This window comes from Rhagoletis zephyria, unplaced genomic scaffold (assembly GCF_001687245.7).
Source record: "Rhagoletis zephyria isolate East Lansing unplaced genomic scaffold, Rhagoletis_zephyria_1.1 Rzeph_scaffold_01520, whole genome shotgun sequence".
Taxonomy (NCBI): Eukaryota; Metazoa; Arthropoda; class Insecta; order Diptera; family Tephritidae; genus Rhagoletis; species Rhagoletis zephyria.
Genome location: NW_016158604.1, coordinates 24,234 through 51,032, shown reverse-complemented (window position 1 = coordinate 51,032; position 26,799 = coordinate 24,234). Strand labels below are relative to the sequence as shown.

At 35.2% G+C, this 26,799-nt stretch overlaps 2 protein-coding genes across 7 annotated transcripts; both read right to left on the bottom strand.

The window, feature by feature from the left end:
* Positions 1-3,747: 3,747 nt before the first annotated feature.
* Positions 3,748-14,085, bottom strand: LOC108364299 (circadian clock-controlled protein-like). Of its 2 annotated transcripts, none has more exons than XM_017617921.1 (4): positions 13,858-14,085; positions 4,509-4,743; positions 4,156-4,404; positions 3,748-4,034 (listed from the first exon to the last, which is right to left on the bottom strand). In XM_017617921.1, the coding sequence occupies exons 1-4, from the start codon at positions 14,042-14,044 to the stop codon at positions 3,833-3,835; spliced, it is 873 nt and encodes a 290-aa protein (XP_017473410.1). In that variant the 5' UTR covers positions 14,045-14,085; the 3' UTR covers positions 3,748-3,832. The 2 variants fall into 2 exon arrangements, with proteins under 2 accessions (XP_017473410.1, XP_017473411.1); XM_017617922.1 differs by lacking the exon at positions 13,858-14,085 and adding an exon at positions 6,218-6,471.
* A 2,598-nt stretch (positions 14,086-16,683) lies between these two features.
* On the bottom strand, positions 16,684-26,776 carry LOC108364298 (uncharacterized). Of its 5 annotated transcripts, XM_017617917.1 has the most exons (7): positions 26,412-26,706; positions 22,721-23,415; positions 22,578-22,663; positions 20,254-20,939; positions 17,017-17,795; positions 16,937-16,963; positions 16,684-16,855 (listed from the first exon to the last, which is right to left on the bottom strand). In XM_017617917.1, exons 1-7 carry the CDS (start codon positions 26,596-26,598, stop codon positions 16,739-16,741), a joined length of 2,577 nt encoding a protein of 858 aa, XP_017473406.1. In that variant the 5' UTR covers positions 26,599-26,706; the 3' UTR covers positions 16,684-16,738. The 5 variants fall into 5 exon arrangements, with proteins under 5 accessions (XP_017473406.1, XP_017473407.1, XP_017473408.1 ...); XM_017617918.1 differs by lacking the exon at positions 26,412-26,706 and adding an exon at positions 26,717-26,776 and having other exon boundaries at positions 16,684-16,963; positions 22,721-23,372; XM_017617919.1 differs by having other exon boundaries at positions 16,684-16,963; positions 22,721-23,372; positions 26,233-26,706.
* Positions 26,777-26,799: the final 23 nt, after the last annotated feature.

Here is a 26,799-nt window from a genome sequence, read left to right as displayed (position 1 = left end):
TTGGCTTGGTAAGCGTACTTTTCAGTTTTTTACAAGGAATGTTAGGAATTTTCAAAACATGTTAAATTTTGTGCTTCTTAAAATTGTGCCAGTAAGAGTAATTTAAATTTTCTTTACAAGGAATGTTTTGGAATTCTCGAAACACGACTAAAAAAGATAAAAATTAACGGTTTTAAATGCTAATTTTTGAATTAAATAATTAAGTTTCTTCACATGATTGTGTTACTGTCTTCAAAATCCATTCTTAAAGCCTTAGTTGCAAAAGCCATCTGAAGAGAAGACCCCAGTTTCTCTTTGTTCCTAGTGGGTATTATCTTTCCCCAAAACCTTCTCCAGCGAAATTCTGCAGAACTCCTCTAGCCGCCTGCTCTATGGTTAGGTGATGCGTATCTATATCGTACGATACTTGCTGTGCTATCGTCGGACATACATATGTAAACTGAAAAAAAAGTGTGCCTCACCAAATGCTCTAAGAGTACTTCTCGTTTTTACTAAATTACCATCAGCTACACAAAAAATTTGAAGTAACAAAGAGATCAAATGAGCCGCATAATTGGATTTTGAAATTTCGAAATTGAAAAGTGCACAAAAAGTGGAATTTCCACAGACAACAAGTTCATTCAGGTAAATTTAGTGGCATAAGTTATAACAAATAGCATCCACAAGTGTACTAAAGCAATAACAGTTTTTAAACAAATAAATCGCTCACCAAAAAGTCAAAGTATAACAATCAAAGTTCAACTAATAGCAATTGCATAAATCTTTAAAAGCCGTAACAATTCTAAGTGATTTTGTTGCTTAGAAGCGCTGCTAAATACATAAATAAATAAATATGTATGTAAGTGGAAAAACCTGTGTAGATGTGCGATAACGTAAGTATATCTGTAACAAAATTGAAGCACGTAAATTGGAAAAGTGAAAATATTTATTTCGTGCGTCTTTAGTGTGCCTAAATACACATGTAACAGCATTTATTTACGCATATTGTGGCTCTTCATTTGATTTTATTATCTCATGGAAACGTGCAACTGCCTTCACAGCATTATATTCCTTATAGAATTTAAGGGTTGGGCGACTAATCATTCCTCCTTTTTTTATTCACTTTTTTATCGACTACAACGCCTATATACATAGGCTTCACTGTGTCTGGCAAGAAGTCACCAAAAAATACTTCCTATAGCAAACCCAGACTTAGACATGATTTTCTTAGAAAACATGTAAGGGAAATAATTAAACTAGTAAGATGCAAAATTTTCAGGGTGCTGCGAAGAGTACACGGGCTTTCTTAGGATCCAAAAATCTATGCTATGCTTGAGGCCAACAAACCGGTCAGAAGAGGTGCCCCAATGGATGGCGTACTATCACCACTACTCTAGTCACTTGTGGTCAATAACATACTAAAGTAAATGAAACTCGGAACTCATAGTCGCCGCGGATAACGTCTTTTTCATTGTTAGTGGGAAGTGTATCTTCACTCGTGAGCAAAGCATTACACGACATCGATCTTTGGGCAACGTAAGTGAGGCTTAGCATCAATGTGGTGAAAACAGAATTAGTACTCACTACAAAGAAATATAAGCTTCCTGACTGGCTTAGACCTAGGCTGAGAGAGAGTTGGAATAAAGCTCTTGGTACCTGGGAACCTAACTCGATAACTAATTTTCCTGACAGCTCAGCGTAGAGGAGAGAATAAAGGAGGCCTAGATTTGCTATATTCTTGGTCCTATCGCCTTCTTTCTCGTATGGGATGTTCTTGGCTACTAGTCTATTTTTTATCGGCATTTTGATCATCATCTACATACAGTGACTCAAACAAATGACCACGTGGTGATTTTTTTTTTAAATATTCGTAATGTTTTTCGAGCAAATTTTTTTGTAATTATTCTATACAAATACCGTTCATGCTTTAATCAAATCCATATAAATCACTACTTCAAACTTTATACAAAATTTATGAAAATTAAAAAAATTTGCATCAAAATTTCAACATTTTACTCTCAATCTTAAGAACATTTTTGGTCCAATGAAGTGCAAGTTTCAAACGGCTGCAAAATCCTGTTGATTTTTGAGATTTCTCTATTTTTGTGACGGATTTTTCCACTTTTTTCCATATAAGCATGAATTTCTTGCGAAATAAAACGCGGGCGACCCTTAGGAACATAATTTCAAAAAATCAATGCCAGGTTTTGTAAATTGCACTTCTAATATTAAAAAGAAATCGAAAAAGTAGTCTCCAAAAAAAAAAAATTCTTAAAAATCAACGCAATTTTTAGCCGGTTGAAACTTCCACTTCATTAGACTAGAATCGTATGTATAAATACCCAGCGAAACCCAAAAATTTTCTAAAAATTCAGATTAAAAAGTTGAAATTTTGATGAAAATTTATTGAATTTTCCTAATTTTGTATAAAGTTTGAAATTGTGATTGATATATTTTTGGGTAAAGTTTGGACGATATTTTTAAATAAAAATAACAAAAAAAAATTATCTCGAAAAACATCATGAATATTAAAAAAAAAAACACGTGTTCATTTGTTTGAGTCACTGTATTTGTGATTATCATTAGCTATCGTAATATCGCACCTTTATCATTATAATTCCAGACATTATTATCGACAACGAGATTCTTATTGAATATTATAGATTGCCATCCAAATTCTTTTGAAAGTATCAGCAGAGCTTTCAGTATTATTATCGTTGTCTTTTCTGTAAAACTGTTATCGAAAATTTTATAGTTATCGATATTGTAACAGGATAAAGGTATTGAATATAATGTTTTTGATATTGAAATCGTTATTATTATCAAACTCAAATCCATATCACTTTCGATATTGCTCCCACTACTTTCATAGTTATTGTTATCGGTATTAGTATGTACCTCTATTGTTATCGATACTATTATTTAAGTTATACATAATTCATATTCCTATAATTTCTTCTCTTGCCATCGTTGCGTCATCGCAATCGATATTTTTGTCGATATTCCCATCGGTTTTATTATCGATATTTTAAAAGCTATTTTTTGACATTTAAATCGATTCAATTTTATATATTTTTATCGAAATTTCTATCGATGTTTTTTCGATATTAATAGTTATCGAAATTCTCGAGGATGTCATCGGCTTCTTTCCCACCGTACAAGCACTATATGCGCGGGGATGAGGAAAGTCCTCGGAATTCAACGGCACTTAACAACAAACCATCGACTTATAAGCTTGCTTCTTGAAGCGGGTATACCGCTTTCGTCCTTTACAACAACAAAAGAAATGGGAGCACGGAATGAGCATGTGGAGTAGTAAGTCACACCCTAGCACCCTAATTCTCCTTAAAAGCCCTTAAAATACCTATAGTAATAATTTTTGGATTATGATTTTGGAGTAAAAGCCCATGGCCAGATAAGAACTTGGTTAGTTCCGTTTCCGTAGACCCCACTATCGTGCGAACGTAGTAATTGGAATCATAACTAGCCACTGTTTAATAGAAATACAAGATTGAGCTTTACAGCTAACATCTGCTGCCAAAACTGCCGCGATGAGGAGGAAAGAAAAGCTCGACAACTTTCTCAACCACTGTCCGCGGCTGACGATACACAGGTGATGCTATCTCTATAAATACTTATTTGACACTAATACGGACTGAAACTAGTAAAAAATCTGCGATATTCAACCATTTACGAGCACAAATATCCCTAAGCAAATAGTTAACGTTATCGTCTGAATCGTAGAACGTTTAAAGTCCCTATGCAACAGTTCCTTCTTAACACACACCTAGTTAAGCGAATGAAAATAAAAAGTTTTTTGTAATTTTTATTTTTTTTTTCATCTAGCACCAATTTATTCCGGCAAAAAGTAGTCTTCGTAGGGTATATCCTTAAACAATTTCGGTAACAGCTCTTCAAATTTGTGCGCCAAAGCTTCATTGATACGCGGCGTAAGCTCATCGCTGAGTACGCGCCAATTTTCATTCATAACTTTTAGAATGCTGTCCGAGAGCGTTTTGTCGCCATTGAAGAGGTTTGTCATATCGGTGATGACACTGAAAGAGAGGAAAGTGGAGAACGTGAGAGAATTTTAATACTTCCAAAGAAATTGCTTATTATCTAGTAATTTTAGTAAGTGAACAAAAATTTATCTACAAATTATTTGCTTCAACTCACTTGTCTAGTTTAGATTCGAGTTTGATATTATCAACTATTAAATAAGTTTTGCCATTACGTTGCTCCGGCTTCATTGTGGTCACAATGCGTGACTTTACATTATCCAGCACCATGGTTAATAGACCCTCGCCTTTAATAGGCAACACCAATATATTGCCATTGACTTTGTATTTCGCTTTTATGGTCATGCGTGGATTAATATTTTGTGAGACGAGTTTCATTGGCTTGCTAAGGTCCTTCGAGAAGCCCCTTCAAGAAATTAAATTTTAAGTACATACATGTGATTTACAAATTTAATTCGCTACATCTTAAATTTAATAAATAACACTGGCATTTTTCACTCAAAAACTTACTTGATCGATAATAGTTTTGCTTTCGTGTAGTTGTAGAATTCTACATCGCTCATCACTAAGTCGACTTTTAGTGCACTATTCTTATCGCCCAACATTTCGATTTTTTCCACCTTAAGCGGCTCTAGACTGGGTATATTATTCTCCGGTATACCTGTAGCAGCTTTCTTCAGCAATTTGTGTGCCTGTTCGATTAGGCATTTTTCGTCGCCGAAGTGACATTTTGTTATGGGAGCGGCTGTAATTGAATACAATTTTTTTACAGATTTGTTAAATCTCTTCCAGGTGACATAACTAAAAGTTAATTTGATGTATGGAGTCTAGCTAAGGATATTGAAACGGAAATCTTTAAACTGCACTAAGTGAGGTCTTACTGCTTTTTAGACCCCCCTTTTTAGGAGTGATAGGCCAATTTCAAATGAGGACGAGGTATGAAAGAAAGATTGAGTCTTTCGACTTAACTGGTAGATGGTGTTTGGCCACGCATCTCCTGCAATTTATGGCGTGCGTCTTAATGTAGTAACAAAACTTGAGGGATCTCTGGAGTTTTAGGCCGCCTGCGAACGGTAAATGGATTTTAACCAGGGACGGTAATCATTATGAGTCAAATAATTTAAATCAGAATTTTATCATAATAATTACTGATTTTTATTTTTTTGCCCAATGGCAGTGTTTATTTTATGATTTTTATTTTTTCGCTCTGAGAAAATAATTATGATTGAGTTTTGTTTTCCCACTTTAAAATAATGATTATTTATAAAATTGAAAATGCTATACAGACGCAACTTACTGAAATTTTGACCTGAAAATTTTGGGACGTATTTATTTTATTATGGTTTAGCTACCTCTGAACAGGATACAACGCCTGGTATAGCTTTTGAATGATCATTATTCTTAAGTAAAACCAATAAAACTCAATAATAATTATTATCGCTGAGCGAAAAAATTAAAATCATAAAATAATCATTATTTGTGATCGAAAAAAAAAATAAAAAACACGTAATAATAATTATCTTTGAGCGAAAAATTAAAACTCCAATATTAATTATTACTTTTAATCTTTATTGGTTAAACTCGAAAAATAAAAATCATTGTAAATAACAGTGGGATGTACGAACACAAATACGAGAGTGTAGTTAAAATTGTGTTACGACGATTACAACTTGTTGATTTTTTTGGTTAAAGTTTAAAAAAATGCTGATTATATTTTTTTATCCCTGACTTTAAGGGAAGCTTTTGTAAACCTCTCTGAAGTTGGCAGCATAAAATTTTTTCCCAAAGTAAAAATTCCTATCGGATAATTTGCCGTTATTTATCCGTGAATATAATAATTTTGCCGCGGCCATATTTTAAAAAATATCGCGTGCGCTGCTAACTTCCGTGGAAGTTGAAGCAAGTCGCTTCAGCGGCGACCACACAGCTAAACTGACTTCCCTAAGGAATGAAATTACTAGTACGAGTATGCGAAGAGCTGCACGAATCTTTCGCTTTATTCCGCACAGCTTTTTCCGTTCATGGAAAGCACTTCAGCTTGAAATGGTAGAATACTTAAATTTCTTTTCGCTTACAAAGGGTTATTATTTATTTAGTTTTTTGTTTTCATTAAAAGCGGTATTTTAATAAAGCACATTTTAGTACGAAATTTCCAAAAATTTCGATAAAAAAAAAATATTCCAAAAACTCGCAAAATACCAAAAAACCGCTTGACTTACGAAAATCGACCGCAAAAACTTGCCACTGTAAACTAAGCGCCACAAGCGTCAACAACACCAACTTGTGGTTTGCACCAAAACCGCAGTTTGAATGCATTTTTTTTTTCACTGTCAAATACAAATTAACTTAACGCCGCTTAACGTTAAAGTATTCTTACCGATGTCGCGCCGGCTACTGGTTAACTATCGCTCGTTGAGTTTCAATTTATAACTTAACGAATTGAACTTTGAATTTTCATGAATAATATTAAGTATATAATACGAAAACAGTAAAAAGTGTTGACAAAGTAGTCGATATAACGCGGCGGCGATTGCATCTCAAATGAAGGAATAACTAATTCAAGTGCAAGTATTTGCTAAAAATTTGTATAATTGCAAACAAATATCTAGTTTTTCAAACGGAAGTTTACTTTTGCCGCTGGCTTGTGCTGTGAGATTGAAAGCGCAAACCAGTTTAGCAGCAAAGGTAAACATGTGAATTATTGCAAAAAAAAAATAAAAATTAATTGCTTCATACATATTGAAATCATTTCACTTACTTAGTTTACAATCTAGTATTGATGATTTATCACTTAAGCAGCTGTCTGCCACAAAAAGTGTGCGCTAACACTGGCTAAGTGTCGACAGCTGGTTACGGGTTTAGGGCGCTCTCTTAGACTAAGGCTGCATTTCACCAAACTCATTTATGTGGAAATCAAACTTAATTTAAATTTTTATTTAATTCTCACTTAAATTTTTTTTTAAGTTTCAATGAGTTCTTTATTTAAGTGAGTCAAAATATGGCAGCACCGTGCTAAAGTAGTAGTAGAAGAAGTGCTGGTATACAAGTAACAGCTGATATACAAAATTGTGGTGTGTGTATATTAGCGTGTGCCGCTTTTTCTTAGAATTTTGATTGCTATTTAGCAAAAATATGGTTCATTATGCTCTAAAAACCATCTGTGTGACAATTTTTGGTCAACATCTTAGGCTCGCCAAAGTCCATCAAAGTTCAAGTGTTCCAAAAATTTTTTCTTAGTCTACTTCGGTTTTTTACAATAATTTCCATATCCCAAATTATGCAGGACTAATACTTTCGAAGATAATTGCATTATTAGTATTAAAAAAAATGTATAAATCAATATATTTATTAATTTTTATTTTCTGAGTACATTGAACTTTGATGGATTTGTGATACTTCACCCAGATTGTTTTTAGAGCATATTGAACCATATTTTTGATATTATCAATCGAAATTCGAAAAAAGCGGATTTTCGGCCAACGCTAGTGTAGATTGATCAGCTGATTAAACGTCTAACATCTCTGAGTGTGGTTATTCTGATTTAATTTTTATTTAAGTGAAAATCATAGGTCACCTACATCAAAATCAAAACCAAAGTAAAATTGATTGGTGAAAACAAAAATTCGAAAATTAAGGTGATTTTCACTTAAATGAATATGGTGAAACGCAGCCTAAGAGATGTTAGTCACTGTAAAAGTATAAACATACGGCAGCGTTGATTCGGATCAACTCGGGAATCAATTGCAGTTGATCCGGATTAAGGCCGAGATAATCCGGATTAAGTCCGAGTTAATCTGGATTAAGTCCGAGTTAGTCCGGATCAACGCTCCCGTCTGTTTAAGCTTTAAGGGAGTCGCCGCTGCTTATATTTGTTTATCGTAAGCTTATTGATGATATTAATTATTATTATATTGATTAGATGTTAAATTGGGCCGCTAAAGTATAGGCACTCTTGAATAATGCAAATTTTATGCCTCAATTTCCATTTTAATTAACACTTTAGTAAAGTGTTTTATTCCATTCTGTTTTATTTATGACGCATTCAGAAATGAAATAAAGTATTAAGATTAATTGCTTGCAAAGTACACAGAAAAAAAAACATGCGAATTTCGTGACTAGCTGAAATTGTTGCAGGTAAACCCGTTTGCGCAGCCGACCGAAAGCTAAAATACTATATAAGTACTCGTATTTATTTAGAAAGATGGCAAAAAGCCTGTTTTAACAAAAATGTAAATTTTATTACGGAGTCCGGTAGAATGCTCATCCATTAAATATGTTTGCTTGGGAAGATTTTGGTTTAAGGCAGCAAAACCCCTAGAAATGGGCTTATAATTTTGAGGACTAAAATTAACAAAACGCATATTTTATTGTGTATTTCGGCTGAATATCCCTTCGTTGAACACATTTGCTATGCAACCTTTTTTAACCCATCTTCGGCCGCTATCAAAGAAACGGTATTTCCTATATTTCCTTTTGAAGAGCTAGTTCTAGAATCCTGATCAATAAAAAAGACAAAGAAAAATTAAGTCTGACAAGTCGTTTTATTGATATAAACTGGTCGAAAAATCGACCGCTAACCGAAACCCGTAAAGTATGTAAATATAATGAAGGTCGATCTCCTGTAATTTAATGCTGGATTTCCCCTAGGCATTAAGTGACAAAAATTCGAATGAAAAAATTGTACATTAAAAATGTTCATTCCAATTTTTCGTAATTTCGATGCCTAGTGGAAATTCGGCATAATACTCCATCACTATGTACTCTGAAAAGCAGGCTTCGATTTAATATCTACAGTGCAACAACATCTCTTCGAAAGTAGCAATTCAAGTAATAATGGTTTTAGGTGATTTGGCTACGCGATGCACAAATAATGTAGTCTTGGTTCGTGGGTACAGATTGAACTGGCTTGGAAGGGAGTAGTTTAATTCGGCCCGTTAACCCGTTAACGATACTATTTGCAAACGAACTAGATATGGCTTCGAACTATTTTAGTTGAACAAGAAAACCACAAGTCTGAGATTGGAGTCTCAAGTTCTCTCTCCAAGTCCAGGTCCGTTTACCGCTATTTCAGAAATGAGGGGAAATTAACGAGCACCGAGCACTTTCTCTGCCACTGCCCGGCTGCATCTCTTAAACGATTGCCTAGCGAACCAAGCGTTTTTGAGTTTTTATAGCCTTCTGCGCTGTGTATGGGATAAAGGGATTCCTTACATGGCAAGGTAGATGCAGTCCCTACCGCAAAATATTGCCAGCGGAATAAAATAAGCCTTGCAAAATATTAATTTTCTATTTTTCACTACATTAATAAAAAGTTAAATGACAATAATAAGCTTTTTTTGTATTCTCTGCTCTTCAAAATTTGTATCTGTCTTATACGAAATGCATTTGTGTCTGGTATCGTAGTAAAAAAATGTCTTTTAAAGCACAAGTTTTGGAATAAAGGATAAATAGATTTTTTTTTAAATAAAAAGAGTCCATAGATGGCCTCTAAAGAAAAAGGACTGTCCTTTGAAATAAACTACGGATGGTAACCGCGTCACCAATGCCGCATTTCCTTTTAAATACATAGATACATACATGCATTTGTGCATGTATCGCAAAAATGTATTCACGAAATAATATAAATCTTATTAAACATTTACATTTCATATATACATATATTACACTGGTTAACAGTGATTTTGGTGCAGCTGCAATTTTTTTAAAACCTAGAACCTTATACTGATTACTAGGGCTCGAAATCTCATGCACAAAAAATCTAAAATATGCGCTAGAAACAAGTAAAATATGCAATTAAAAATATTTACGTAATATTTTATTTCCGTAAAAAAAAAAAATAAATAACTCATGTATTTTAACAAGAAAATACCGAAAACTATTCACCTCGAAATACTCTAAATATTTGTGGGTCATTTTCCAACAAAGTGCGTATGGCAGGTGTTTTTATATTTTGTTGAGATTGATAAATTTATCCTCTGAAATCGTTTACTGGCGTGAAAATTTGTGAAGAATGCAAAACTTCTTTCAGGTTCCTTCTAAAAGTTAAAAGAAAAAAATAAAAAAAAAAACAAAAAATAAAAATAAAATGAATTCCTAAAGATGAAATTAAAAAATATTTTTCTTGTTATAATAAAAAAAAATCTACATGAGCATTAGAAGAAAATTAAATTAAAAAATAAAGAAAAATTTCAATTAAGCGGTCTAAAAATTAAAACTAAAAATTAAATAAAAAAACTTCAAAATTAACCAAGTTTCAAAAATAAAAAAAAATAAAAAAATGTGCTGCCCAAGGACTCGACCTCGGAGCTCGCGACTGGCACGCCAGTGATTTGCCCACTCGGCCATTGCGACTTGTGGCTTTCCGCCAAATGAGGTTTTCATCATGAAAGTCAAGCGAGCACGAAAGTGCCAGAATAAACAAAGTCTTTCAAACTATCTTTCGATTGTCTTACAAAAGACTTTCAACTATCTTAGTCGGAATCGCCCTGTTAGTATCTCCTAAATCATTTTTTTTTATAAATGTTTAGTTCCTAAAATACCGGAGAGTGCTGAAATTTCTAGTTTATTTCTTGTTCTATTCAAATTGATTTGGGAAAACATTCTATCCATATTTGCTCCTTTATAGTCCACATTTATCTTAAAAATTGACTTACAAAAACAAAAACGAAAGAGACATTTTTTTTTTATTCGTTCAAATCGTAAATTTCGAGAATCTTGTAATTTGTACTTGGGGCTAATTTTAACACCTGTAAGCTTGTCTAAGTGGAATTCACAGTTAGAACTGTGAATCTGGTAACAGTGCCAGGACCTTGAAACTATGGAAGAGAGGTACTAAGGCCGATGGGAAATTTTCGACTCAATTTCACCTTTTGTTTGTTTTAAGAAATGGGCATAAATAAATTTTCGAAAATTAATTTTTCATAAACATAAGTATTTTTAACAAAATAACCTGAAATTTTTGTTATTTTCATAATAGAAACTGTTTTTTTTAGATATCGCAAAAATGTGTAATTTTCAAAAACAAAGAATAATGAATATTTGACGTGTTTTTATAGGCATACGGATTTTATAGATATTATTTATTTTTACGATCGACCCTTTTTCTTTTATCAAAAGGCAAAATGATACAAATTATTTTTTAGTGTTATCAATGCACAGCTTATAACAAACAACTAACGATATCTCGGCTTCAAAAATATTTTCTAAAATTGTTGACCTGTGTTATTTATAAAATTAAAATTACCCACAGTCTAAATGGCAGTAAATGAGTTTTATGCAAAATAGCTTTATATATTTACACACAAATGCATACACATGCATGTATGTATAGGTACAGTGACTCAAATAAATGACCATGTGTTGTTTTTTGCAATATTCGTTATGTTTTTCGAGCTTTTTTTTATTATTTTTCTACAAAAACACCGTTCAAGGTATAAACAAAAACATATAAATCACAGTTTCCAACTTTCTACAATTTTTTTTTAGAGACTGCTTTTACTGTTTTTTTTTTTTATATAACAAGTGCAATTTACCGTTGCAAAAAAAAATCTCAAAAATCTCAAAAATCAACGTGAATTTTTAGCCGCATGAAAATAGCACTTCACTGGCCTAAAATTATAGGGACTATAAAACTGCGTGCGCAGAAATGTTCCAAACATTCAGATTAAAAAGTTGAAATTTTGATAAAAATTAGTAGAATTATTTTTCTAAATTTTGTATAGAGTTTGGAACTGGCATTTTGATGATTTATGGTTAACGCTTGGATGGTATTTTTATAGAAATATAACAAAAAAAAATTTAGCTCGAAAAACATTATGAATATTGACAACAAAATCAACACGTGGCCATTTGTTTGAGTCACTGTATGTATATATGCCGTACATGTCTAAATAAATGTACATACTTCCATTTACTTATGTTTAGTGCATGCCTTCCTTTATGCAAATAAACTTGTAGATTTTAAGCACACAGCTGCTCAACTTAACGAAATGAATGATGGCCTTTTCCCGCCTTCATCTACGTCAGTTGGGTGTTAGCTTGCGAAATTTTCACATACATATACCTTTGCGGTTGATGTTATATTTATTTTTATATGCATTTAACTAAATACCACCCGTAATTAATTTCATCCACGAAAATTTTAATGGGCTGTGAAATGTTAAAATTTCGCTGAGTAAAAACGTGCAACGTAGAAGATTCAAATATTTAACGTGAATGCGAAATTAGCTTGTGCACACATAAATATGTATGTATATTAGACTGCATCACTTCCCATAAAAAAAAAAATCGGTACTGTTTTTCCATTGGAATTATAAAATCTGTTATATTTTAAGAGGCCACCAAAATATTTCGGAAAAATATTAAGATTTACGTGAGCTAGACCGATTTGAAAATACCTCCAAAAATGGAGTTTTTTATAAATAAAAATAGTTTCTTAAAATTTTTTTTTTAAACCCTTCAAAAGACAAAACGGTTTAAGCTTAAAAAATTTCCACAAAAAAAAAATAAAAATAAAAAAAAACATTTAACGGAATCGTAATAATCAAATTTGTGATGCTCGAATTAGGCTTGTGAGGTATCATTGCAAAGGTATTTTCTCACCCTTTTTATTTCTTTGCCAATAAACTCTTTCTAACGTTGAAAGAGAAAGGTAGGAGGAACGAACATCATTCAAAGTTGAATAAGGATGTTTTGGTATTCGAAAAAAAAAATAAAAATTGGGACACGAATAATTTTTTTTTTTTACAGAAATAAAAGTAGTGGGAAATACCTTTCTATTGAGATCACATAAGTTTAAAGTAGAATAGTTTTGGCCAAGTTATTAAAGTTTTTCGTAAATCAATCGTTGAAAAAAGTAAAAAAAACAGCATCAAAAATCTCATTTTTACGATGCCGTTGAAAAGATTTTTAAATATTTTTATGCAGATTTTTTAAGCCTAATGTGTTTTGTCATCTGAGGGGACTTTTTTTAAAAAGTTCTTTAAGAAAGTATTTTTATTCATAGAAAACTACATTTTTGGCGATATTTTCAAATCGGTCCAGCTCACTTAAATCTTAATATTTTTCGGAAATAGTTTGGTGGAGGTTTAAAATATAATAAATTTTGGAATCCCGGTGGAAAAACCGCAACTTTTTTTTGGTGATGCAGCTTAATGTACATATATTTCTTTTTCTCCATTTCTCACTGCTGTGCTATCTCTCTAACAGGATATCTACTATGTTAATAGCTTTACGTTGAGTTGCCAAATTGCTTCCCTTCCGGTGCTCAAACAACTCTGAATAGCTATAGAACGTAATGCACAAATCAATTTTGCGCATTGGTATCCCTTTCCTATCTACGAATACGTCATTATTCCTGTTACATACATATACCGCTTATTATTTATTGCCATCCATGCAAAGACACTTATGTCTATTGAGCACGATAACCAACAATACGAAGAGCTTAACGTAAATTGTTAGCAAGGCTGTGTATATAAGAAGAGTGTGTGTTAACTTTCTTTAACACTGCTCTTCACAGTTATGCCATGCAATTTATGTATGCAAGTGTTAGTCACTTGGCTTCTTTCTTTGTTTCTTTGTTTGCTTAGCGCCTGACTGATTGCTTTGTATTTTCTATATGACTATCTTCAGCAGAAAATTGTCAATTCTTTGGTATAATAATGGCTGAAAAATAACGGCAAGAAGAACAAGGACAAATACACATTTCTAAGCAGCTAACAACACTGCACCCCTTAGGAGTAGTTGTCTTTGATTCTTTCAAAATATTCATAGATTTTCCTACGGTTTAACTTTTTCCTTCCGCTTTTATTCCTCCGAATAACAGGGCTATTTATCTCTGTTGCTCATACATATTTACCTGAGCATGTGTGTGTTGAAATATCAATTGATTTATTATGCCTAATATTTTGTTGGTGTTGTTTGGCCGGCCAGTGACGCACTGTATTGTATATTCGCAAATTCATTCTTTCAAACTTTTCCAATGTAGGTGGTAATGCTGCTGTTGAGAGCACACCTAACACGCCTTTCATACGATTAACTGCCATCAGCGGACACGCATACGCCTAGTCCGCCTTTTGTACTTACTTACACATTTAACGCTGAAGTGATGAAAGACCTGATATAATTTATATGTTTGAAGCGTTGATGACATAACTTTGTTATGCTTTTTCTTGGCAATTATTATTAATCATTGTTGTTGGTCACTTATGTGCATACTCACGTGCGAAGTATAGGCAGAGTATTTGATTTAGAGCGTATGTGTAGCTTGTTGGCGAAAGTTGGTGTGTCACACTTGAGCTAGATATGTATATCCGAGTGATATTCCTAAACTATCGAAAGGCTGTCGCTAGCGAGCTCCTAATTGGATACGTATAAACATGTACATAAGTAGGCAAAGAAAAGTGTTATAACGAACTGATGATGGCCTGTCGGGGGCACATACATAAAACTCGAACAGGCAAATTCAGTGTGAATCATAACAGGCCTTTGTAGTTTACTCAACGCAAGGTGGTTAACAAATAAAATTATTAAATGTATGCAGTTTTTCGAGATTTATGTAAGTGGAAGTGGAGATTAGGTTTGGCTCATTTAGGTTACCATCGATCCTCTAACTTAAAGTCTACGCGAGAGTGCCGCATAGTTATTGAACTTATACGTCCCTCTTTTTTATGTCGAAATCTCAGATCGTTGTTAGGCTTAGATCATGTTTCTGAAAACGGATGGTAGACGTCAAATGGCACCTAGCAACGGCTGAGATGTGCTAGCATGCGCAGCTTAGGATACAATTGGCTTGATGGCAAGAAGTGGAAATTGACACATCAAAAATCTCAAAATTTAATAAAGGTGGCCCTTAATAAAAAAAAAGAACCGAGAAAACCAACAAGTACCGAGAGGTTTCTTGAATTCCTCAAAACTCCCTAGAATGAAGAAATTCGCGAAAAATTTCCAAAACCTACTAAAAAATTCTCAAAGAATTCTTGCAATAATGGTGAAGAGCACTGATAAAATGTTGAAGTAAGCCAAAAGATATCAACGAAGAGAAATAATGGCAAGAAAAAAAACAGGGTCCTAACGATTCTAAAAAAATCTCGAAAAATGTATTTAATTAAAGACAAAACTGAACAAAACCCCACGAATTCCCGTAACGCATATTAAAATCTCGAAGCAGTTCAAAAAACTATAAATAATACATGCTCTGTGAACATTGATGTCTGGCGACAAAGCGAGTCGACTCCACTCTTTAAATAACGATTGAAGAGAAAGGTGGGAGAAAAATTTTCGTGAAAGAAATTATATATTTATTTTTAAGAATTTGAATAAATCTCGGGAATTCATCTATATTCTTGAACATTTTCCGAATCTGAATGCTTTGCAAACCTTTGGAGCAAAGATGAATTCACGCCGCAGTTAAAAAAAAAGTAAGTGCTCCTGGCTCACACTGAAGAAGTGAAACTTACGTTACATATCTATTTTGTCTAATAACCAATATACATACACATGTATGTACATACATATGTACATCTGCTTTTGCTTAAGGTTATATTTTTTGTTTTTTTTTTCTATCTAGATCCCATCCCTACCTCTACCCCTGTTCGTTCTAATTACATTTATGTTATTCTGTTTTCCTTTATATTCACTTTAACTGAGGAACAGCGAGAATCATATATACAATCTTTATTTGATGAAATTTGTGACGATGACGCTCCCTATGACTTTGACTCAGAAGATGAAGAAGAAATTCAAATCAATGACATTGAAATTGCTGATGACGATGCTGAAGTTTCGCAAAGTGCCGCAGAAGTATTACCTGATTATGCGGACTATGAGGATGATGAAGAAGACGATGAAGAAGAAGAAGTAGAAGAAAATAATGAATTACCTGCTAGTGCCGAAAAATTTGTTGCACGTGATGGTACTGAGTGGATGAAAGAACCAAATGTAAGTCGTCAGGTACTCAGACAAAATATTATAAGAGAACGTTCTGGACCAGCTAGATGCACTGAAATGTTGTCAATAGAGCAAACATTCAAATGTTTCATGAACGTTGAAATGGCTGATATAATTATGCGCCACACAAATAAGTTAGCAAAAGAAACTTATAATGCTTACAACAATGCGCATCCAAACACAACTCCTAAGTCATGGACGCCTGTGTCAATAACAGAGCTGTANCCGGGTGTGTGTTCTAGGGTTAAAATCCCAAAATAGTTCCCAGATTGAGTCTCTGTGTCTCTATCTATATCATTTCTCTATAATTATATTTTTTTAATCTTTCTTCCTCTATCTTCATCTTTACTTCTATCGGTATCCTCATTCTCATCTTTTTCTTTATATTTATCTTTGTTTTTACTTTTATGTTTATCATTTTGTTCATTTACATATTTCCCTTCGCCTCTGCTCTTATATAAGTAAAGTGTTTAAATTTACCTTGGTCGTCATTTTTGCCTTTATCTTTACGCAACTTTGTTTTTGTTTTTGTTTTTATTTTTACCTTTGCCTTTATCCTTTTCTTTATCTATGTACGTACTTACCTATACTTCCATTCTTGTATTGGGCCTTGTCTAAGTTTTATTCTTTAATCTTTTATTAGCAAGTTTTTGTTAAATTAATAATTTACTCCCGTTGAATTTGCTAATTTACTCCCAACCAACCAACCGTTGCTAAAAATTCACGCATCTAAATTTTTTAAACCATTTTTACATTTTTATTTCACTGTTACTTCCCCTCTTCGCCGAGTGTCATTTAAAGCACATTACTTCATCCAGGAATGGTGGGCTCGATGTAGACAATTCCGATTTCGGTTCATCCACGAAAGTAACCTCAATGAATTCCTGGACGTCTTCGAAGCGTTTGTTCTGTTGTTGTTGTTGTAAATAAAACATTCTTATTAAAAAATGGTAATAAATACAGCGAAAAAAATCACCATAAATGCTCACCACATCATTAGCGCTGGCCGAACTTTCCTGTAAATTAAGCGTTACTAAAAAGCACTCCCTATTTGCAAAGCAACACCTACCTCACTGCAGGTATCACCGGATTCGTCCCTCGAATTATGCAAAAATAAGCAAAGTGGCAGCTGCTCTTTTCTACGTTTGCGCTTCACCACTTCGACGAGTTCATAGATCGCAAAATCCGAAAATCCCACGCAATCGCTGAGTCGCACCTCTTTGAGTTTGGGGCATTTGCCTACGATGTGTATTATGCCATCATAACAGTAAAAGAAATTTGCCAAGTGTAAATATTCCAGATTAGCTAGCCTGCCAATAGTTTGATAGAAATTTGGTGTAGTCGGAATAACATCCAGCGGTATGGCAATCGCACTCAGGTGTGTCAGGTGTTGTAAGAGCTGCAATGAATCAAGATTTCGACGCAACAACTCAGCTTCGAGTGTGAGCTTTGTAATGTTGGTGCGTTCGAGGAGTACGTGAAAGAGGCGCTGCTCCCAGCGGACGTGTTGTTGGAACAGCGCTTGCTGATCAGCAGATTGATGCTGCCACGTTTCGGTATAGTTTGCCTCACAGCCGCGCATATCCAGATCCACTAAAGTGTTAAGAGTTTGTAAAGCGATAATTGTGTGCGCTTGTTGCCAGTCAATTTTAAGTTTACTCAACGTTTCGCATTGTAGCCACATCTCATTCGTGAGGTGCGCTGAGGTGTAGGCCAACGGACAGTCGCTGATGTTAAGCGATTTTAAGGCGAGGCAACGCAAGATATCAGCCAAATAATATTGTTTGAAATTTGCGCAATCAGTTACTTGCAGTTCCTCAATGCTCCGCAGATCCGAAATGTATTTGCCTGTATTAAAGAAATAGTAATTAAATAATTACACAAGCCAACAAAAATGGGGAAAAATTTTGGTTCGGCAAATGCTAAAGTTTTTTCTGGTCGCATTTTTAATGCTCACTACGAATCCATAAAGATAAAGTTTCCATTAGCTCCAGATTTTTCAGAGAAAAACGGTCAAAGTGTTAAAAAATCGATTTTTTTTGCAATATTTGAGAAGCTTTAGCAAAAAAACCAAAGAACGATAGATCCTTCCACTCAGGTTTACAATAAAGCCAGAATGATATGGTGGTCACTTATAGTAATTCATTGAACGGAAAAAATTACTTTGGCGAAGTTGGAGTACCTAATTGAATTAAACAAACCGTGATACAACCTTCCACTTTGGCTTAAATTAAGGTTTGAACTTTCGACTCCACTCTCTGAAAATACCATTTCTGCTCCTTGACTCTTAGGTCACTTGTAGTCTTTTGTTTAACAGAAAAAACTGATTTTGGCAGTTTTTTTTTCAATAGCACAATATTGCAGTATATTTTTATTGTTCAATAAATGATTTAATCAGGTCAAGGTGCAGGGCTAGTATTTTCAGGGATAGCAGTCGAGAGTTCTAGCTTTAATTAAAGCGCAAGTGGAAGATTTTATCTCCTCTTGCCTCTTTGCTGGATCGATTTTTTGACACATTGATCTCGTTTATACTTACGGATTCGTTATCACCACAAAAAAAAAATGGATCAAAAACAGCTCATTTCGGAACCCGATAAATAAGCTCAAAACAAACGAGATGTTTAGCCACCTCAAGATTAAAGCATGTACCCTTCAGCATATAAAAGTTAATATTACCGTTCCTGCTTTACCAAAGGGAACGATAAAGATAGAGAAACGATTCCCGAGCTTCTTTGTTTTGCGCCGAGTAGAACCAGTTTTCGGCATCTCGAGGTTACGAAGTTTAAAGTACGAGAGGTAGGTTATCGTGGTTGTCCCAAGCAAGAGACGCATTTGGACAATTAAGAAGAGATTGTGCTTTGTCATATTACAAAAAATTTAACGGAAATTATTATTTTGCCAGCGAAGCGCCGAAAATGAAATTACGAGTTCGGATAATTTCATTGCCTGCGAGATGTTCCAAGTTAGGCAGGAAGTGCGAGCCAACATGTTTCCATCTTAACCTAGCTAATGTTCAGCAGTTTAGTAGAAAGTGCAGAGATTATTCCACAGGAGAGAATAGGTCAAATCCCTAACCTTTCATGCGAATGCCAATCGCACAATGGCATGTCAGAATCCTCATCAACAGCGCGAGCTGAGTCTTTGTAATTACGAACCAGAAGGATCTTGAAAATTGCGTGTGTCCTAGTTGTTACCCGGTCTTCGTTGATCTTTCACGAGGCCCAATCGTATATGACTAAATGACCGAGGTACAGGGGCATAAACAGCCTTTGAAGAGTGCCTTTCCTTGCCCAGTCGTTATACACAAATGAACCTGATTAGAAAATATTACGAAGCGGTTGATTTGGGGGTCAAATATTCAATACCACGATTTCTAAAGTACTGTGGTAATATATAGGCTATTTCTGAAGTCAAAGGATGCCTGTGAGTTATATCAACACCTCTCTTTCTTAACGCTGTATAAAAATGGCTTGTCCCAGATGAAAGGGTCGGAGAAGTTTGTGGCTATTCACAACAGAAATGATTAGTCAAGAGACGCGACCAGGGTGCTCTGAGTACTCATGCTACCACACTGGGAAATAAGAATATTATGGCAGCTGCTACATAAATCCCACGACTGTATAACCTTTCTATTGGCGTGACCAGTAATAACGCCGATACCATGTTGGAGTAGTGGTCGTACCAGTCGGAGAAGTGGTCTAGATCTTCTTTTATATAATTTGGGACGGATGTGCCATACTATCCTGAAAGTTGGCTCTGCAGACCATTTGCTGTTAGTCTGTGCGAAATTCTCCAGCCACAGTGTACAGATGATGCTGCCTGACCATCAGATAAGATAGCAACTGCATGCAGATTAAGAAAAAAATGGATCAGCCACTTTGCAGTTTTGCTAAGAGCTGTTGATGCAGCTTCAAAGGCGCGAAACCGAAAACTGAGGCTGAGTGAGAGTTCCTGGGAGCACCTACATGGCGCTTTCCACTTTGAGGTCTAATTTTGATTAAGTATTTGGTCTTCTTCCCATTCTTTCCTAGATGGGATCATTGTGTGGAAATTTTTCTTCACGGCAAAAGTAATTTTCTATAATTCTGCAGTTACCAAACCTCGTATGACTGCACTTAACCAACACTTTTGTTTAACTGCATTAGACCAAGTACACACTTTTTGGTGCCGACTTCAGGCTCGTATTTAAGGGACTTAAATTTAGGTCGCCGAGATCAACAATCAAAGAAAGTGCAGTTTGGAGAACTTTTTTGACGAATTTCTGGTATAAAAATATACATATCGCTTTTTCCGTTTCATTACATACCTGTTATTTGTGGATTGCGGCAAATGCAGAAACTGTTCAAATTTATTAGTTGTGTAAAAACGTTCAAGTCCTCATCATTCAAAACCAAACCAACAGTAGTTACACTCCTGAGATGCTCAAAGATTCTGCTCTCATTTGATATCAGCAACTCATGACTCGCAGCATTCAGTCGGCTCTCCCACGTGGCGTACGTTAAATTGACATTTGTGACTCTAGGAAAAAGCATCGCTAGTGTCTGCCATAAACGCAAAGCATTCTCACCCCATATTTCCAAATCTCTCACGCTCTTGAACTGCTTATTTCTGGGGATCCCGCTCTCATTTATAGCGCAATTCAACAACTTCAAACGCCTCAATTTAGGAAAATCCTCAAAAATAGTTTCGAGTCTAAATATACGATTGCTCAGCTCCATTTTCGTGGCATTGGCCAACATACGATTTTTAAAGAAGTTGTTATTTTCAGCTGTAATCTCCATGTAAGCATCATATACGCGATTATTTACAATTTTCGCCTTACGACAGGAAATGATTTTCAAATGGCGCTCTTCTTCGATGGCCGCATTTTCGAAATCTACACAAACCGTTGCGAATGCTTGGGAGTGAGAGCGACGTTTGAGTTTTTTGAAGATCTCGAAAAGTATGTAAATGCTGAGTTGTACATTTGGTGCTGGGTAGGGAATAAGGAGGCTGTAAAGTAAAAAGAAACGAAAGTTACAAAATCGATAGTACAGCTCTGGAATGCGACTAGGCAAATCAACGTCGGCCAGTTGTACTGTACTTGAGTGCTTGTAAGGTCGGTCTCGGTTTTCTGGCCTAACAAATCTAAATCCGAATCCAACGTGTCAACGTAACGAGGTAAAGTGGCCTTTGAAAAGGTTTAACCCCAAAGGGTTGCTAAGAGGTTTGTCAAAGAGCATCGCTATTGCTCTCAGAAATCACCATTAGAGAGCAAAATGTAACTTGGTGAATGACGGGAACACATACTAGGCCTCAGTCATATCGTTTCACAGATATCACATAACATCCAAAAAGTTGTGCTAAAGTTCAATGCATTGAGAGATGGTAAATAATTCTAAACCACGCTGATAGTTTTTAGAACCTATACGTTAAGGTTAAGCAGCTCTTCAGAGACTTTATACGGAAAAGAATAGCCTTTTGAAATACGAAAGTGAGGGTCAACCTGAGGCTTCGTCTTTTATCCCATGGATGGGCCACAGAAAGGTTGGCAGCCCTACAGAGTCTGCTAATCTTTGATTTTCGCGCGATTATCAGCTTACCCAGTTTCCATCAAAGGTAACACTTTTTCAACTGCCTACCAGCCTTAAGACCTGAGTCCCGTCTATTGCTCTTTAGCTTTCCTAGAAGTTTGTTAACAATCCGCATTGTTAATAGTGGAAGAACTGCCACCTCCTTGAGGGATGCCATGGGTGGCTGTTACTAGTTGACTGATGCCTACTAGCTTCACCACTTTAGATCAGTACATTCAGGTATTACTAGTTACTATAACGATATAAACCTAGCGCCGGAAATTGCAATATGTACAGCGGCTATTCTGGGTTGTTTATGTCATTCGAATAAACTCGAAACATTCCAGCCCTGAAAGTTTTCAACTCGGAGTCCGCCTAGGGAGGCCTACTCTGTAATGAAAATACCAAGTGAAGAAAGCGTCAGTTGGCCTTCCTTCCTGCTTGCTTCCGTTTGTGGCACTCGCTTTGAGCTCCTTCCAGCCTAAAACGAGTTGTCTCTTCGCGAGGCCTGTCTCTTTCAATTAGAGGAGTCCGTTGCATGGCCTTCTTGGCACCACTACCATATTCATTCCACAAAGTATGGCATATTCATTTCGGTCCCCGAATCATTTTGGATTGTTTTATGCCAACAGATTCGGAGTATCATTCGAAAATTTGAAGGCGCCTGCCTATTGCGGTAGTGAGTGCTATATAGCAGTATCGATAGCACATTGGATTCGAAACGCCTAATAGCTGCAACTGGCTTTACTTATCGGCGGTCAATGTATTCGCCAGTGCCGTCACCTGGGTGCAATTTCGCCACCAAGGCAGTCTGCAAAAAATTGAGCGGAGACCACCACGCCTCCACAAATCTTCTCAGAATACTTGGTACAGACGGGAAAGGCGTGCTTTATTGAACTAGCCTAAGTCGCTTCGGCAGTTACAGCACAAAGTTATCGTTATTTGCTAATCCTGCTACGCCAATTCCGTTGGAGGATGCTCGAACTAACAATTGAACAACGCATCACCTAGTACTCAAGATATTGGTCGAAGAAACTTTTTGCTTAAATAAGATCAAAATTTTCATTCATTTACTTACTCATTTCGATAGTCAGTCACTGCATATTTACATTTGAAGAATACAATTAAGCTCATGGCGGACTCAGCGCTTGCGTAGAGGGGATCCTTGAAAATATCACAATATTATCGAAGACATTTATTTCGTTATTACCACTTACTTACCGCTAGTATATCTTCAACGATGTTAGCACAGCCGCAAAGCTCAAGATTGAAACGCGCTTTCAGTGGTTCGTACTTATCACGTTCCCTCAAGAACTCAGCAGCTTTGAATATGAATTCCTTCGTTACACCATCGCAATAATCCAGCGTAATTTTTCTCAAGTTTGGACAAGTCTTTATTACAGTCAGCAACTCTGTATTCGAGATGCTCGTCGTATGCTCCAGATAGAGGGTGTGCAAGTTTTGTAGACCGCACAATTGGGACAGGCTATTCTCCGCGCCGTTTCTAATACGAAATCCCAGTTCTATGTCAGTCAACTTACTAAGCTGGACGATCTCTTCTGCACTGGGTAAGCCGCAAAAGGTGATCGCTTTGATATTTTTATACTCTGCAATTGTCTCTAATAGCGCGCGGCAACTCTTTGCGCCTTGTCTGCAAATACTCTCAATAGTTAATCTCTGTAGGCTGCCCATTTTGCCTAGTAAATTTCGCCATTTGATACTTGGCTGCCAGTTGAGTGTTAAGCTTTCCAGCATTGGAAATTCATATTTGTGGAAGTGGTCTTCAAGATCAATGGAACATCCAACTATGTCTAAGTGCTTCAGTGTGCATGTGGGAAACCGATAAGTTATATCACGCAAACCCGTGCAGTTCCTAAGGTACAATGTTGTGGGAGTCAATAAAAAATTTATGAAAGCTGTAAGTAGCACAAAGTATGATTAAAATTGCTTGACGGAATCAATATTTCTTCAGAATTTATACGAAATTTGCTTTCGATGTCCAAGTCGACGTAGAGCTGTTCTTACTACAAAACATACAAGAAGAGGCTGAAATTGGAATTTTGTGAAATTGAATGGTGACGGAATTAAGATAAAACGAACTAAAGTAATTTATTTTTGCGGCAGCGGTGCCAATGCATCATCAAAGCCGTCATCACAGCATTGATATTACTGGAGACGAAAATACTAACATTCATTGATGAGCATTGTCTATGTGATATTGTCTGCGCTAAGCGGAACCCATAAAGTTCTCTAGTGAGCTTCTTTCTATTGCCAGTGTTGGAAGAAAATGTGTTTTGCGTCGTCGGAGCTCGATTTTGCCCTTTTGTGGGGCTAGTTCTTAAAATACCCATTAACAGGTACTAACTGTATAACCAAGTAATTAATCTCCGCAAAGCTACTATTCACCCAAGCTTACAAGGCAGTTTTAATCCCAGCTGTTCACTTTTCGCACGAATTGGTACACTAGAGCTACGCTCTGTCTAATATTCTACCACATTCTTCCTCCGTGCGCTGGGATCTCTATGGATGTTGTACCATTTATAGTTCAGAAACCACGCCAAAAATTTACATTTGGTGAGAGTATCACGCCCAGTGCGAACTGCCCCAGCCTCACCTCAAAAGAGAAAAAATGTCTCTATATTCAAAGACAAAATAGTGAAAAATCAGGAAGTCACAGGGAAGGCTCTTCTGATACCGGGAGGTAGAATGACCGCAGTGGTTGACGTCTGCCAGCAGGTTCAAAGATCCTTCTTCACTAACTGTCCAAGGGTCATCTGGTGTTTGCAAGCATCATGGGGCTCATTGAGCTGTACTTGAGAGTATTTTTTTGAGCGTGACTCCTTCTGAGATAGATTCTACTCCACCACATAAGACTCTTCATTAAGTTCTTTCGCTATTCTTTGAATTTTTACTTCTATATAGAGCACTCAATGGTCCTTATTAGCAGACGCAGTGACCTGGTTTAAGGAGGTTCTGCAAGTGTTGCCGGATTTTTTTTGGACGGCTTTTTTTACGTAAAAAAATTAAATCATGTTTCAGGGCACGCAAACTTCAATACGGTTTTGTTTGTAACAAATTTGTTTATATATTTTTGGTGAGAATAAAATGAATTGTTTGTGCACATGTAAAAAAAAGTTTTTTAATTGATTACTTTTAATAAAATTAAAAATAATCATGAGAAAAATCTAAAATACCCCATGTCACTGTTTGTGTAAAATCTTTTCGCGTCACAAGTAACGGGTTAAAAGTAGCTTTTAGACAGCACACTACATCGACACTTTACTGTAATTAGTACCAGGTTGACCGAGCTTTGCCCGGAGTGCATATACTTTTTAAAGTTTTCAAGGTTTGGATATCAAATACTAGTCATTTGGATAGCTTTAAAAAAATACGTTTGAAAAAAATAAAATCAAAAATTTGGATTTCGATATCTATTAAGTAAATTTTTCACCCAAAAAATTAGGTGGCAACCCTATTCAGAAATACGATATATGTATCTTGCGCATATATGTACTGCGTATACATACAAAAAATTGTGATGGAAATTAACAAAATAAAAATTTGTATTACATAGAAGTGTGGCAACCGTGAACGAAAATTTTTGTCTGACTAAAGTCCTCAACAATATCTTTCGTTTGATATACATATTGCGATGTGTTAGATAAATTGTGTAGAATCGAAAATAAGTGGCAACCTTACGCTACTATCCTACGGGATACCATTTTGTATATAGGGAAAGCATTGTTTAAGAACTTTCTCTTGGTACCCATGAATAGTAATATTTTACCTTTTTTTCTAAAATTAAAAAAAAAAATGTATTCAAAAAAAAATTGAATAAATATACGATTCAAAATAGGTGGCAACCCTATTAAAAATATTTTTGAATTAGGGATACTTAAAAAAAACTTTCCATTTAATGCCCATATTATGATGTTTTAATTAATTTGTAACTAATTTCGAATAGGTGGGAGGAACCTTATGCGAGTCTTCTCAGAGAAAAAGCCTACTCAGATAATCTTAAAATCCAAAACATTATATGTGTACAAAATTTTATCAAAATCATTAGAGCCGATAGATATATAAGAATTGCTCGTTTAATGTAATAAGATATGTATATCCAATACTGACGCAAGTACTATTTAGTAGCAGCAAGAAACAACTAACAATAATTAAATACATATACTATACACAAAATCAAAAAGCAAACATAAACAACTGTAACGGGTATTAATGCATCAGCCAGCTGATTGATTCAAAACAATTAAAACGTAAATACATATGTACATTGTATATGTTTTCGAACATACAAATATACATGTGTATTAGGATGCAACCTTATTTTTAAACTTTGATCCACAAAACAAGACTGTCTCTCGATAAGTTCATTTGGCTATAAAAATATGCTACGCGAAAAATTTTCAAAGTTGGATAATGAAAAGATATGTCACAATAGCCAATAAGTTATGTAAAAACTGTAACTTGGCGTAGCCATAGTTGAGATCAACATGTAAAAATCGATTGAGGGAAGCTCTTTCTCCTATTTTATGTAACGTTTTTTGAATTGGCGTATGTAACTTTAAGGCTCTTGAGACTTGTCCTTCCGTTACTCCACTTTGAAAATGTTTCGCAAAGCACGTTTTTCTGTTCAAACGAACCTATCTATATTACAAAAAAAAAAATATCTCCAAACAAATAATGCGCACACTAATGTGTATACATAGACACAGACATACATATATGTATTTAGAAACCAGTTTGACGTTGTTCTGACTGCAAAATTATATTCCGCAAATGATTCATCTACATCAATATATGTACATCAAACATATCAGTATCGACATAAGTATGTTTTTATCCGTAGTTAGTTCGCACTGCCTCCGACATTCTTTTCACTTTTATCACAATTCATTACCAATTCTCTCGTTGTACGATAAATCCAAATAAGTTGCATAGGCAAATTTTTTTGTTATCACTTCAATATCACTTTGTTCCAAATTGGCATGTCTTAAAATAATTGTTTCATATTCTCCATCCTCGCTGGCACTCAAATCACTGCCCGTTAATATCATTTTCTTATCACGCAACCAACGTTGCTCCATATTCGAAAAAGAATAATAAGTAATGTCAAGGCGATGGATAAATACAAAAGCACTAAGCGATAAAATACTGAATCTGTTGCAGCCAAGCGCAGGTAGACGACAAACTAAAGTTGCATACCGCATTGTAGCTAAAACCTTCCGGCTCCAACGGCTAGTGCACGAAAAGCTTCAATAGAGCGCCAAGCGGGAGTTAAGATTACT